This window comes from Cetorhinus maximus, chromosome 11 (assembly GCF_964194155.1).
Source record: "Cetorhinus maximus chromosome 11, sCetMax3.hap1.1, whole genome shotgun sequence".
Lineage (NCBI taxonomy): Eukaryota > Metazoa > Chordata > Chondrichthyes > Lamniformes > Cetorhinidae > Cetorhinus > Cetorhinus maximus.
In genome coordinates this window covers 5,436,322-5,452,309 of record NC_135889.1, presented here as the reverse complement: position 1 = coordinate 5,452,309, position 15,988 = coordinate 5,436,322, and the positions used below count along the sequence as shown (strand labels likewise).

The 15,988-nt window shown below is 38.8% G+C and overlaps 1 protein-coding gene across 1 annotated transcript in view; it reads right to left on the bottom strand.

Annotated features, from left to right (window-relative positions):
- Positions 1–15,988, bottom strand: part of hdac4 (histone deacetylase 4) — a 458,769-nt gene that overhangs the window by 143,946 nt on the left and 298,835 nt on the right. The window contains exon 7 of the mRNA XM_078551420.1: positions 12,018–12,139. Within this exon, the coding sequence (XP_078407546.1) occupies positions 12,018–12,139 (122 nt within the window). The remainder of the gene's footprint in view (positions 1–12,017; positions 12,140–15,988) is intronic.

The following is a 15,988-nucleotide window of genomic DNA, read 5'->3' as shown; positions in this document are numbered from 1 at the left end:
TTGGACTTGGGATTTTTTAAATGAACAATTCAAGGCCAATAAACATAATTCCAAAAATGTCAGATTATTTTCAACTGCAGAGTTTCATTCCCTTAATAAATTAATATTTAGAGTAGACTACATGTCTTAATATGACAAACGCTTGCCAGTAACATTAAGAAGTATATAGGCCAGGAATAGTATTGGCCACCTCAGCAATGATAATCCAGCCCAAACCCTGATCCTGATAGCCACTGGATCACCATGATTTTCTCCATTTAACTGACACTAATAAAATCAGAGCTTATTTTAAACTTAAATAAGGGCAACTATGTGGGCATGAAAGCTGAGCTAGCTGAAGTGAACTGGGATACTAAGCTAAAGGAGAGATCAATAGTGAAGCAGTGGCAGACATTTAAGGGGATATTTCAGAATACTCAGAATATATATATTCCTACTATAAAGAAAAATTCTAAGGAGGGGACCCACCATCCATGGTTAACTAAAGTAGTTAAGGAAAGCATCAAATTTAAGGAAAAAGCATATAATTGCACAATGATGAGTGGCAGGTCAGATGATTGGTCAGAATATAAAGAACGGCAAAGAATGACTAAAAGGTTAATCTGGAGAAAGAAATCAGAGTATGAGAGGAAGCTAGCTAGAAATGTAAAAATAGATAGCAAGAGTTTCTACAGGTATTTAAACAGGAAAAAAGTAAAATGAGAGTTGGTCCTCTAGAGTGTGACAATGGGGAGTTAATAGCAGATAATAAGGAAATGGCGGATGAAATGAACACATACTCTGCTTCAGTCCTCACTATAGAGGATACAAAAAACATTCCAGTAATAGCTATAAATAAGGAGGTGGAAGGGTGGGGAGGAACTTGGTGAAATTACAATCACTGGGGGAGCAGTGCTGAGCAAACTGAAGAAGCTGCAGGTTGACAAGTCTCCAGGTCCTGATGGACTTCTTCCTAGGGTCTTAAAAGAGGTGGCTAATGAGGTAGTAGATGAGTTGGTGTTAATTTTTCAAAGTTTGCTTAATTTGGAAAGGTTCCATCAGACTGGAAAGTAGCAAGTATAACCCCTCTATTCAAGAAGGTCAGGAGGCAGAAAATGGGAAACTATAGGCCAGTTAGCTTGTCGTCTGTCGACATTGTCATTAAGGAGTTATAGCTACGCACTTAGAAAAACTCAAGGTAATCGGGAAGAGTCAGCCATGGTTTTCTGAAAGGGAAATGATGTTTAACCAATTTATTAAAGTTCTTTGAAGGAATAACATGTGCTGTGGATAAAGGGGAGCTTGTAGATGTACTATACTTTCAGAAGTTATTTGCTAAGGTGCTACATCAAAGGATATTGCAGAAAATAAAAGCTCATGGTGTAGGGGTAACATATTAGCATGGATAGAAAATTGGCTGGCTGGCAGAAAACAGAGTATACATAAATGGGTCTTTTTCTGATTGGCAGGATGTAATGAGTGGAGTCTTGCAGGAGTCTGTGCTGGGGCCTCAACTTTGTACTAAAATATCAATGACTAAGATGAGGGGAGTGAAGGCATGGTAGCTAAATTTGCAGATGACACAAAGATGGGTAGGAAAGTAGTTGGTGAAGAGGACATAAGGAGGCTGCAGACAGATATAGATAGGTTGAGCGAGTGGGCAAAAATCTGGCAGATGGAGTATATTTTGGGAAAATGTGAAGTTGTTCACTTTGGCAGGAAGAATATAAAGTGAGTATTACTTAAACGGAGAACAACTGCAGAATTCCGAGGTGCACAGGGATCTAGGTGTTCTAGTGCATGAGTCACAAGAAGTTAGTATGCAGGTACAGCAAGTAATTAAGGCAGCTAACGGAATGTTATCCTTTATTACGAGAGGAATTGAACATAAAAGTGAGGGTGTTATACTTCAGTTATACTGGACATTGGTAAGACCACACCTTGAATACCGTGTACAGTTTTGGTCTCCTTATTTAAGGATGTAAATGCATTGTAGGCAGTTCAGAGGAGGTTTACTGGATTGATACCTGGAATGAGCTGGTCGTCTTGAGGAAAGGTTGGACAGACTGGGCTTGTTTCCACTGGAGTTTAGAAGAGCGAGGGGTGACGATTGAAGTATATAAGATCCTGAACGGTCTTGACAAGGCGGATGTGGGAAGGATGTTTCCTCTTCTGGGCGAGTCCAGAACTAGGGGGCACTGTTTTAAAATTAGGCGTCGCCCTTTTATGGGGAAATTTCTTCTCTTGGAGTTGAGACACTTTGGAACTCTCTGTCTCAAAAGGGGGGCTATTGGGGATAGATTAGAATGTGGAATTTGAAACACAAACAGGTCAGCCATGATCTTATTGAATGGTGGAGCAGTCTCAAGGGGCCGAATGGCATACCTCTAATTTGTAAGTTCGTATGTAAACAAATCATATTTCCCGGGGTGCCAAGACTCCTACTCCTCTAGACTGGTTCCAAAAAGTGTATTCATGCTACAAAACAAATTCAGGAAGTCGATGTGCAATGCCTGCTGCAGCTCTCTCTATGCTGCAGAAACAGTCTCTATTTAGACCATAAAGTGATTTCAACAATCCAGGGCTTAGGTGTAATCAACTGTCCAGCTGCTTTTAATTCTGTCACTTTTGTCAGGGGCGGGGTGTGGAGGGTGTCGTGGAGAATGCACCACTGATGGTGACTGACAGTCAACTGCCAAGCATTGTTTGAAATTTAAACTAGGCAGCTTGATCCTCATTGGTCAAAGCATTTCCCTGAGGAATGAGTCAGCAAAGTGACTGGTGAATTCTCCATGGCGATGCCCCTTACCAACCAATCAGCACTCTCTTCACATACAGTATAAATTGTTGTTTGCCCCTTATATTGGTATTCTTACGAGTGTCCTGATGAGTGCAAGGCTAAAAGCTTAGACATGTCTCTTTTTTCAGCAATACACAATTAAAATATTAATGCATACAGCAGTCTACTCTGTAGTTTCACATTTTGCAGGTCAAGTTAATGGTAGGAATGCAGACTGTCCCATGAAATACATCTGCCATGTGCCACTGCCCTATTGATAACCAAGGTAAGCTGATTGTGAACACTCCATATCTCAAAAATGCATACTATGTACCAAGGAATAAGAAAAATTTTAACTTATTCAACCAAAGAAACTGTAAGGATAACTGAACGCAGAATTCTGAAAGGGTTAGGTTCATCCTTTGTTGGAGGTTTCTAGTTCTCTTATGGAATTATTACACCTATCAATATTGTATCTTTTTTTTTACTTCTCTAAAATCATTTTTATTTACAAATGATGTGGAAAAATACTTGGGATTGTACAAAATGGTCTAATGTAAATACTTTCCACCTTTTGAAATGACAGGAGTCATAATAAGTATCCAACATGCTCAATTACATAAGCAAATTACTATGATGGAATTTAGTTATTAATTGAATGTTAATTCGATAAGATAATTGGCTTGAGTATGAAAACTTGTCAAGCTGTTAACAAAAGAGATACCAGAGGATTGCAGCATGCCAGATGCGACACCCTTGTTAAAGAAAGGGTGTAAGGGCAGACCTAAAACCTAAAGGCCAGTTAGTTTAACATTAATGGTGGGTAGGGTTTGAGAAACAATATGCAGAGAAAACAAACTGGCACTTGGAGAGGATCGAGTTAATTAAGGAAAGCCAGCATGGATATATAAAAGGCAGATCGTACTTGGCTAACCTAATTGAATTTTTTGATGGAGTAACAGAGAAGCTTGATGAGGGGAATGTTGTACATGTCGTTTATATGAATTTCAAGAAAGCATTTGAAAAAGTACTACATAGAAGGCTGGAATAAGAAGATCAGTGTCAACTTGGATAAAAAAATTGACTCAAAGACTGGAAACAGCAAGTCGTGGTAAATGGATGTTTTTCAGCGCAGAGGATGGTAGACAGTCGTTAGTGGACAGACCCTTCCCCACGGGTCAGTGCTAGGAATACAAAGTAAAATTTTCCATTGATACCAAATTTGGAGGTGTAGTAAACGCTGAGGATGATACCAATTGATTGTAACGGGATATAGATAGGCTAGCAGAATGGGCAGACAAGTGGCAGATAGAATTTCATACAGAGAAATGAGAGGTGATGCATTTTAGCATAAGGAAAAGCAATATAGACTTAATGGCACAATTCTTGAGTGTGCACAGGAACAGGGAGACCTGAAGGTGCATGTGCATAGGCCTTTGAAGGTGGCAGGACATACTGAGAGAGTGGTTAGCAAAGCATATGGGAGCTTAGGCTTTATAAATAGAGGCACTGAATACAGAAGCAGGGAAATTATGCTGAACCTTTATAAAACTCTGGTTAGTCCACAATGAGTATTGCCCCCAGTTCTGGTCACCATAATTTAGGAAGGATTTTGATAGTCCTTGAGAGGGAGCGGAAGAGATTTACCAGAATGGTTCCAGGGATGGGGTATTTAGCTACCAGGTTAGGTTGGAGAAGCTGGGGTTGTTCTCCTCTATGCAAAGGATCTTGAGAGGAGATTTAGTAGAGGTGTACAGGTTTGAATAAGTAGACAAAGAAAAACCACAGAATTGTTAGTGTAGGAGGAGGCCATTCATCCCATCGCGTGTGCACTGGCTCTCTGAGCATTTTAACTCAGTGCCAATCTCCTGCCTTTTTCCCATAACACTGCACATTGTTTCTATTTAAATAATCATCCAGTGCCCTCTTGAATGCCTCAATTGAACTTGCCTCCATCACACTTCCAGGCAGTGCATTCCAAACCCTAACTACTCGCAGTGTGAAAAAGTTTTTCTCACCTCACATTTGCTTCTTTTGCAAAACATTTGCTTCTTTTAACGCTGTGCTCTCTGGTTCTTGATCCGCTTATAAGCAGGAACAGTTTCTCCCCATCTACACTGTCCAGGCCCCTCATGATTTTGAAAACTTGTATCAAGTCTCCACTTAGCCTTCCTCTCTCCAAGGGAAACAGTCCCAACTTCTCCAATCTTTCCTCATAACTGAAGTGTCTCATTCCTGAAACCATTCTCATAAACCTCTGTACTCTATACAATGCGTTCACATCCTTCCTATAGTGTGGCGCCCAGAACTGTACACAATACTCCAGCTGAGGTCTAACCAGTGTCTTATATAAGTTCATCATAACCTCCTTGCTCTTGTACTCTATGCCCCTATTAATGAAGTTTAGGATACTGTATGCTTTAGAAACAGCTCTTTCTACCTGCCCTGCACCTTTAATGACTTATGTACATATACATCCAGGTCTCTCTGTTCCTGCACACCCTTTAGAATAGTATCATTTATTTTAAACTGTCTCTAAAGCTATTCCCATTAGCTGATGGTACAAGGACTAGGGGACAAGAGATTCAGGGGATGTGAGGAAGAACTTTTTTTTTTAAGCAGTGAATGGTAATGACCAGGAAGTAACGGCCCAAGAGGGTGGTTGAAGCAGAGACGATTAATGATTTCAAAAGGAAATTAAATGGACGCTTTAAGGTAAAAGACCTGCTGGGGCAACAGGGATACAGTGGGGAGTGGAGCTGACTGGACTGCTCCAATGGAGAGGTGACATTGACTGAATGGCCTCTTTCTGTGCCGTAAATGACTTTATGACTATGACTCTAGGTGGGTTGCATTAAACTCAGATTGTATAAAAAAGAACTTGCTGTATGGTATGCTTAGAATTTGCCCTTCTAGAAACCTGTACTTTCTTGGGCATACATTAAAGTTTAGTACTCTTAGCACCTTTTTTAGCACCAGAGCTAAAGAGTGAGTCACGCAGCTCAATTATTTATGTAAAGGGAATTAATTTTTTAAAAATTTCAATTCAATAAAGATTTATATTAATAAAAATAAGTTTTTTAAATAAACCTTAATGGAGCATTGCATTTTCAACTACATAGGACATTGTGCTTGGTGAATTTCTCTTTATAATAAATCGGATGCTACAACACACATTCCTCCCCTGTAGGATATGTTTGTCTTTTTTTTTTGAAGTTGCAGGCCAGCATTCCTTGTATTTTCCAGGATTTAAAACCCTCAGGAAAATAATAAGAACATTGCAATGGTTGCTACCCTATTTTTGTCAGGAGGAACCACAGGATGAATGAGCACTATAACTTCCAACTGAAAATGAAGCCAACATTTTTTCAAATCTCAAATGCTCTAGTTATTTTTCTTCTATAAATGAACAGGTGATGAACAACAGATAGTCAAGTGCATATAAAACCGATGTAACAAAAAGGTGTACAATGTCATGAAAATATAATAATTTTCATAATATTACTGTGATTTATTGTAAAAGTGGGTAATAGTGGGTTTTGCATTAATGTGTGTGTGTAAGTGTGTGTGTGTGTGTGTGTGTGTGTGTGTGTGTGAGAGAGAGAGAGAGAGAGAGAGAGAGAGAGAATGAATTGAAGACAGCTGATCTGGAGACTTTGAGTTATCAACAAGAAGCTAGGTTTGAAATACTAAATACGTAATCATGGCTGAATTTTTAGAATGTGAGGTGTGAGGAAAATTTGCATTTTTAGATAGATTAGGTTAGTTTGAATTTCAAAGAGATGGTAAGGTTTTTTTAAATTCATTCAAGGGATGTGGGCTTCGCTGGCTGGGCCAGCATTTATTGCCCAGCCCTAGCTGCCCTTGAGAAAGTGGTGGTGAGCTGCCTTCTTGAACTGCTGCAGTGTTACATCTAGCCAGAAGAAGCCAAGTCAAACAGTGTGTTTATTTTCCCAAAGGTTACTGATAAAATTAGTACTATGAAAAGATTTGTATTATGAGAAAAGTAAAGTTGCAAAAACATATGGGAACAATGGAATTTGCATTAAAAAGGGAGAAATGTAAAGGAAATAAGGCTATGTATCAGAGGAGAAGGAATTCTAAGGTCTAACACAAGTGTGAAAAGCCTCTAGCATCTGTGCATCAAGTTGCAATCTACAGGAACCAAAAGCTGAGAAAACTCACTTTGAAACTCACTGTCCAGGGTATCGTGTGCTTTGCTTGGGTCTGTTTAAATCTATTTGCTTTTACTGTTGCCTTAACGGAGGCGTAACTGGGAGTCAGATTAATTAGGGGTTTTAGGAGTTATTATAGTAGTAACTTGTAGACCTAAATATGTGCTTGAAATATTTTCTTTTGTTAATAAATGTTTAATATAGTTTTCTAAAAGCCTCTGAAGTTGTGGTAGTCTTATTACTTCTGCATCTGGGCACGCATCTTAAAATAAAATACAATTGCAAAACAGTTGTAACCACGTGATCAAGTTTCCCTCATGGATTTGTACCCATTGGCACAATCATCTGCCACGTCATAACAACAGACAATTTAGAGCTAATTACTTCAAACAGAAAATGAATGTGTGGAACAGAATGACTAGAAGATAGAAAAGGTGGCTAGCATTACTAAATTCATGAGAGAGCTGTACATTTTGTTTAATGGAAAAGTAAGTCAAGGTGCAAGAGTACGTCATGCTTTAAAAATACACTTTAGGACCGGCCAGATGGATCATGCAACAACTCTAGGCTTCCTTGTTCCGGGTTAGAACAAATATAGCATAAAGTAACGAACTGACACAGGGTGAAATGCTGCAGCTTGCAATCATTTTAACTACTACTAGTTAAAGTAAAGACAAGAGTTGTATAAACCCAAAACCAGAATACGCGCTAATATGGCTGTTTGACCATGCCTGTAACGTGGCAGAACTAATAACAGAGTTTTGTTGAATAATAAAAGCAAAATACTGCAGATGCTGGAGAAAAGGAGCCATATTGGACTCGAAACATTAACTCTTGTTTCTCTCTCCACAGATGCTGTCGGACCTGCTGAGTTTTCCAGCACTTTGTTTTTATTTCTTGCTGAATTACAGTGCTTGGGAATAGCTTTGTTTTTAACTAGTATAACAGATATTGCACAATGTAACTACATATACCAAGGCAGGTAATTGGTGAAGCAATGAGGACACTTGTTTTCCTGCTTAGCATTCCTTTGTTTTGTTGAATTCAGCTAGCTCATATGTATGCACAATTGCCAGCTCTTGTTTGCAGAAAGAACATCCATACAGGCTTTATCTAGCTTTCCACCACCAGTTTTAAAATTGACCGAGCAATCACAAGCATTAATTCTGTGTGCTTATTGTGGATTTTGGCATGTCAACTCTACACAATTCTTTACACATGAGCCGAGTTGATTCACAGCCAGTAATAAGGGCTCATTTCACCAACGAATGTCATTTTGGGTTTTGAGCTTTACATAATGGGATTGTTACCATCTAATCATAACAGCCAAATGTATACAGTAAAAGATTGCTACTCTTACATGTTACATCACCTACACAATACAGTGAATAGCTCCATTTACATTGTGCATGCTGGTGATCATGACTTGAAAGCATAATTTAAAAAGGGAGGGCAGGGACAAAATAATTAATGCACATTAATCAACTTCTATTGTACATACTTTACTAATCAACCTTAAGCAACCTTTACTCAATAAATCCAAGTTAAGAAGAGAATTCAGAGTAACTGAATACCTCACGGTCCAAGGGCACTTGAATTCACTCTCTAGTGTATGCTACCTGAACACTTTAGCATGGAGCTGCCTTATAATTCGCTTAGAAGGTATATATTATTGTATGTTTGTTACTGGCATATAATTGCAAATACTTTCAGTGAAAAGGAACTGCCATTTAATGCTACATTTGATGCTTTGACTAATTGCTGCACTGGAAACTAACTTGAAAATCTGACTGAGTGTACAGAATGCAAAGCCAAAGTCTTTGTATTTAAAAAAAGTTTGGATTTTATGCAATACTTTAACGGAAACAGCAAGAGCTACTGATGTCACAGTAGCACCCATAATTAGGCCATGCCTGTTACTGATGACTGCAGTATTGGTCAAACGTGCCACATGGAGGAACAGCGAAGGAAGGTGACTAAATATGAAAGAGCAAAACATTTAGAATGGAGAACTGAAGTCCTATGAAATGCCAGTCAGAAGTAAATGCAACTAGCATAAATAGACCTCAATGTAAACTGGAACTGATCCAGTTTGTTTATATTGGTAATTTCCCACCCATCTTTCATTATTTAAGAATGTGGGATATAAAAAAAAAATGAATTAAGGCAGATCAATAAAGTATGTCTGTCTGTAATGTACTCTTTAATATTTACAACCCAGAGATACTTTCAAGAGTATGCAAAATGTTTTTTTGTAGTTAAGTCCAATAAAGTGGTCTAACTGGTGAGTGAATTAGCACAATGTCCTTACTCATCTGGGACCTGGCAGTTGAATCCAGCCCAGGCCAATTGGACAATGGCTTCCTTTCTCTGCTTCTATGTGAAATTAATTTAGTCAATCTCATTCCTGTTCCTGATGGGTGTCAGCCCGCAGTGCAAAACTACCCTTTATAAGAACCTTTGGAGTTGGGCACACTGTGGATGAAGGATGCCCATCAGGTCACTGGCAAGGTTATCATTTATTACCAACATTAATTGTCCTTGAACAAGTGGTGGTGAACCGCTGCCTTGAAACACTGCAGTCCATGTGGTGTAGGTAAACCCAGTGTTGCAAGGTAGGAAGTTCCAGAATTTTGACCCAGTGGCAATGAATTATATATTTCCAAGTCGGGATGGTCTGTAGCTTGGAGCTGGAGGGGAGCTTACAGGTGATGGTGCTCACATGCACCTGCTGACCTTGCCCTAAGTGTTAGAGGTCACAGATTTGCCAAAGAAGCCTTGGTGAGTTGCTGCACTGTATCTTGAAGATGGTACACATTCAGCCACAGTGCACAGTGGAGGGACTGAATGTTGAGGTGGTGAGTGGGGTACTGATTGAGCAAGGCTACTTTGTGTGCTGGATGGTGTTCAGCTTTGAGTGTTGTCAGGGCTGCACTCATCCTGGCAAGCGGGTGAGCATTCCATCACATGCCTGACTCATGCCTTGTAGATGATGGACAGGTTTTAGAGAGTCATGTGACAAGTCATTCACCACAGAATACAAAGCCTCTGACCTGCTCTTGTGCAGCTGGTCCAGTTAAGACTCTCCCTTAATGGGATCGTTACCATCTAATCATAACAGCCAAATGTATACAGTAAAATAGATTACTACTCTTACATGTTACATCACTTACTCAATCCAATGAATAGCTCGAATTACATTGTGCATGCTGGTGATCATTTCATGACTTGAAAGCACAATTTAGTGGGAGATTCAGCAATGGTAATGCCACTGAATGTGAAGGGGAAGAGGTATACTCTCACTGCAGATGATCATTACCTGACAGTTGAGTGCCTTGAAGGTTACTTGCACTTACCAACCAAATCTGGATGTTGTCCAGGTCTTGCTGTATGTGGGCACAAATTGCTTCAGTATCTGAGGAATTTTTATTGGGCCTGAACACTGTGTAATCATCAGCGAACATCCCCACATCTGACTTCTGATGAAGGGAAAGTCATTGATGAAGCAGCTGAAGACGGTTGGGCCTTGGATACTACCCTGAGGAACACCTGCAATGGTATCCTGAGGCTGACAGGATTGGCCTCCAACAATCAACCACTTTCCTTTGTGTTAGGCATGACACTAGCCAGAGGAGAATTTTCCTCCAATTCCCAGTTTTACTGTAGCTATACTTCATCAACTGCTGCCTTGATGTAAATGGCAGTTATTCTTACATCACTTTTGTAATTCAGCTCTTTTGTCCATATTTGGACCGAGGCTGTAAAGAGGTCTGGAGCCAAGTGAGCCTGGCAGAACTCAAACTGAACATCAGTGAGCAGGTTATTGGTGAGTAAGTGGCACCAGTGACAACACCTTTCATAACTTTTCTGATGATTAAGAGTAGGCTGATGAAATGGTAATTGGTCAGATTGGATTTGTCCTACTTTTTGTGGACAGAAGATACCTGGGCAATTTTCCACACTATCCGGTAGATGCCATTGTTGTAGCTGAGATGATGGTTAATTTGTATTGTTATTCAAAAGGAACATTTGTGCTCCTTTTTTTTTCCATGTTTCAGTATTATTAAAAATAAATCACCCTAACTTCAAGGTCACATCCATGGTTTTGAAATTGTTGTAAAAAGATAAAGGACCTGGGCTATTTCAGCACCTAGATGCAGCTATGTGAAATGCCAAAATAGCACTCTATTGCTGAATAAGGGCAAGGTCAGACTCTTTTTTACCACTCAAGGTAGTTATTACAAAGAACTCTCTGGAACATTTGAGGGCTGTAACGCCAAACCTCTAACTGGTAATTACATTCAGTGGGATATTGGCTAAATTCATTCTCAGGATATGAACCTCATTGGCAAAACAGCTATTGTCTAGTTGCCTTGAGAAGGTGATAGTATAACTGGGCGGTTTGCTGGGTCACTTCAGAGTGCAGTTAAGAGTCAGTAATGTAATCACTATGCCCGTACCCAACTATTCTAGATTACAAACACATCTAATTTTAAAATATCTCTGGTCATTGATTGTACCTGTTGCAAGGAACAAAGGAAATGCACTACATTAAAGACATGCATCTAGCTGTGGAATTTCAAAGGAACTGAATACTGCAATCATTAGCGGACATCCCCACTTCTGACCTTATGATGGGAGGAAGGTCATTGATGAAACAGGAGGTACCTTCTTTACGTCAGAACTGCCTAAACAGAGGCAGGTCTTGCTTTCCTGTTTCATAGAGTCAGGCTGAATCAATGTAAGCAATAAAACATTTTAAAAGCAGTAACAACAGGCAGGTGGGGCCTTAGTTTCACTTGCTCTAACAAATGGCGCTTCCAACAATGAAGTCCTCTTTCAGCACTTCAGCGAAGTGCTAACCTATTTGCTCAAGTTCTGGAATGGGGCTTGAACCCGTGACTTCCTGCTTCAGAGGTGGCAACATTACAACTGAGCTGCTTCATGTTAGTTACATCCAAAACAATCCAACATAAAATAAAGCATGTACATTTTCTCTACTTGATGCAAGACAAAAGGTCTGCTTTCATATCATCAAAAAAAACAGTTGTTCTATGAAAATCTGCACTTCAGTGCAACATTACCTGTTTTTCTGAGCGGGAAGTCATCTTTGGGATCATACATCCCGAGAACTGGATGATTATATGAGGCAGATATGCTGCTTTGAGGTGGAGAACTCTGGTCTAATGAGCCATGCTGGGTTTTTCTGTAGTAAAAAGAGAAGCCGCAATCAGGTTGTAATTCCTGTAAAATATGCAAATATTACAGCTACTGAAACACGTATGAATTCAGATTAATGGGCTAAATGGTACCTGGCATTTTAATTAAGAGGAATTATTGTAAATTGTAACCTAAGCAGATGCTATTTAATTTGAAATTTTACAACAATCACATTGTTAGTAAAATCAGAGCTCTTAATACCCCTCCAGGATACTCAGCAGTTTTACAAAAAGGGATAGCTGGGCCTAATAAAGCAGGTAGGTCCAAGGTTTAATCCCCAATCAATGCTACATTAATTGGTCTCAAATGGAGTTATGACAGGGCACCACAGTAACTTCAATGCTTCTGTGTTAGGAGGCCATCCAGCCTCCATTCGTATCTATACCAGCTCTTTGAAAGAGCTGTCTAATTAGTCCTACTTTCCTACCCTTTCCCTGTAGCTCTTAATTTTTCAAGTATATATATAATTCTTTTTTGAAATTAATACCGAATCCACTTCCACATTCCTTTCAGGCAGTGAATTCCAGATAACAATAATTTGCTGCATCAAAAAAAAAGTTCTCTCATCTGCCCTCTCATTCTTTTGGGCAATGATCCTAAATCTGCATCCTCTCACAATAGGGAAAGGAAGATCATGTAAAGTTTCTGCTCCTGACCTCTTCCAGAAGTTACTACTAGAAGTACACATCTTGGGATGCTGACTGAGGACAAGATCAGGCTCAGCAGTGTACACCCAACCCCACATCAATTAACCCCCTTCCAGCCTCTTCATCATAGAGTGCCTTACTGATGCTTCCACTCTAGGTTTACACATGAATTATTCCTTTTCAGCAAGATAGCTTGGAGTGGAACTGTACCTCAGGGTATGACTCGCAGAGAAATTGTAATGAAAAAATGAGATTGGGGGAGATATTTTATTTTTGTTTTGGTCCCACTTGCCACATTTGTTGAGTTGGATAAAAGTGTTACTTGCCATAAGAAACTATTCAATGTATCAATTTGTACTCTGCCCTCCTGGATTAAAGCAGAGTGATAACAAATACAAATCAATACTTCAACAAAAATGGGCAGCTAAACTTTCAAGGAATGCACTTAACACAAAAATGCTCCAAGTCAATAGCTAAAGAATTCTTGTGCACAAGATAGGCAAACCTATGGCTAAAAATGCTGGAAGGACCACACTTCATAAACTAGAAGAGTTAAACTCCAATGGTCTTAAGAGGTGAGTTTGTACCTGATATTTAAAAAATAGAATTGAACTACGTGAGCTGAAGTGATAGACTTCTATTAGACAAATAGCACACAAAGTATACAAAGTTTACTAGATTTGAAACAATGTATTTGAATTTAACAAAGGCGATAATGTTTATTTAAATGCTTGCAAATTTGTACAACAGGAATAAAATATCTGAATGAGCAAGGATGCATGCTTAGTTATGGTTTTCAAAGAAAAACTGATGCCATAACAAAATACAATCCCAAAACATCAGTAAAAGACCCAAATCCCATGTCATATAACTGGAATTGGAAATATCCTGGATAGGAGCAGTTTCCGAGATGATGCAGAATGAAATAAAGTATGAGCCAAAATAGATGGAAAAAATGAAGGAACTTGAAAGTTGAGTGTGGCCCATCTGGATTAGGTTTTTATTTCTATTCCTCTTGCCACTTTATTGGATCTCAAAAGTTTGCTAATTTTTAACTGTTTTCCAGAGAATTGGAATGCATCAATATAAGTTTTTTCCATATCCAACAGGGTATACTTTGTTTTGCTCGCTAATATAGTAAGTCAGTTTGCATAAAGTAGGGAAAACAGCTTTAAACATGTCAACTTTTTAAACTAACATCATTATGCAATTAACTATCATTTATATAGTGCCTTTCACAATTTATGGACATTCTAAAGTGTTCTACAACCAACAAATTATTTTTTAAAGTGTATTTTTCTATAGATAGTGAACAGAGGAAAACATAACCCTTTTGCTACCTAGTTACCTTTTTTGAAGTGTTTAAAGTCCCCAGGACACAAGATGCATGAGGATATCTGAAAGTGTTACAGAAATCATTGAAGTACTGCAAAATAGGTATCATTCTGGCAATACATCTCACCTGTTTCAGTCTCAGTACTTCAGCTTAGCCAAGATCAACATTTGCTTTACCATTTACTGGGAATTAAGCCTCTAGTGGTTAGTTGAACTGCTTATGGATCAACAACCCCTTTCTTCACCTACACGTAAACACTTATGGCCACTCACTTCAGTAATGTTTTAAATGCTTCAAAGTTGCCATCTTTGGGATGCCTTGAAAAAAAAATTAGGATGTACTTTGAACGACTGTATTTTATTATTTCCACTTTCTGAAGTTTCTCTGTACCACACACCATCTTCCCAGTTCTCCATCCTCCCCCAGCCTATCAAAGGATGTGTTTCTTTCAAAAAATAACAACTGATGAACTTAAAATTACCGTCTCTCTCAGCAGTATTTAAAGGAGAAGAATTTTAAATGTAAGGGATACTCTTATTTTGCCTTGCAACAGGAAAAGACCCATGCAGATAATGTATTCAGTGGGTCAGTCCTGGGCTAGTTGCCAATGCACTCAGCAGCATTTCCATGATGTAATTACACCATCTGAATATCAACCATGACCCTCAGTCCAACTATGCACTTTTAAAAAAGAAAACCATGTTGTTATTTATTCCGCCATAACAGCATGTGGGAATGATGCCTCTTGCTAGCTGCAGCTAGCCAAAATTTGGCTGTCTTTTCTGGCAAATCCAGAGTGTGCCAAACAGGGGGGCCAAACAAGGGGGTACTGGTGGAGAACATCCAAGATGCTAGGTCTCTGCTTTTTGTGGAGTATCAAGGAGTATCTTCTTTCAAACTGACATTTTAAATTCAGTTTACTCTTTTTGTTTCAGTGAAGTAATTTTTGAGAGAAGAAAGACTACATTGAAAGTACTTCCTCAAGAGTACAATTCTCTTTAAAAGGAGTAATGATGATATCATTAAAGAACAACGAATTGGTGTAATTTAACAATATGGACATTTCCACACTCTATATTAATTCAGAGCTTTTTGCATTTTTCTTGCAATTAATCAGCCAAGCATGCTCTCACAGAGAGAATCAGCACTTTCTGTTCAATTTATTCACAAGAAAAAAGTGGTTAGTTTGTTTTTAAAATGAGAGGTATAGCTGGCAACACACCCTACAATTAGTGGCTCACTTCAAAATCATTACCAATTAGATTTTTTTTTTCAAAACCTCTCATGATAGTTTTTTTAAAAAAAATAGGGTACTTAAGATTCTTGATACTCATTTACTAATCCATATACTGCTAGATACTGTATTTTAGCATTAGCAATTTAACTTTCATTAAGTTGGAGGCACAAATTTGTGCAAAATTGCTGTTGCTTTCTCAGTGAGTTTGATTGCCACAATCAGCTTAGAATCACACAGCACAGGAGGAGATCATTCAGCACATCAAGTCTGTGATGGCTCTTTGAAAAAGCTACTGTATCCAATTATTTCCCTACTATCCCCTGCTCTTTCCCCATAGACCTGAAACTTTTCTCTTTGTTAGTTTGTTTTCTATTATTCAATAAACTGAAACACAGTGTGGTACACAGCATCAGTGCAACTCACAGAATTATTAAGTCATAGATGATGGTTAAGACGCTAACCTCCAGAGTTTGTCGTCTCAGCACCAATGTGTGTAAAGACATCACATGGAGACCAGTGTAACCAGAGCATTCAGGGGGTTCATTGTTCTCTGAAGGAATTGTTGATCAGAACGGAACGGAGCCAAAAAACTCAATTCTATCTTCAACAGGTGGT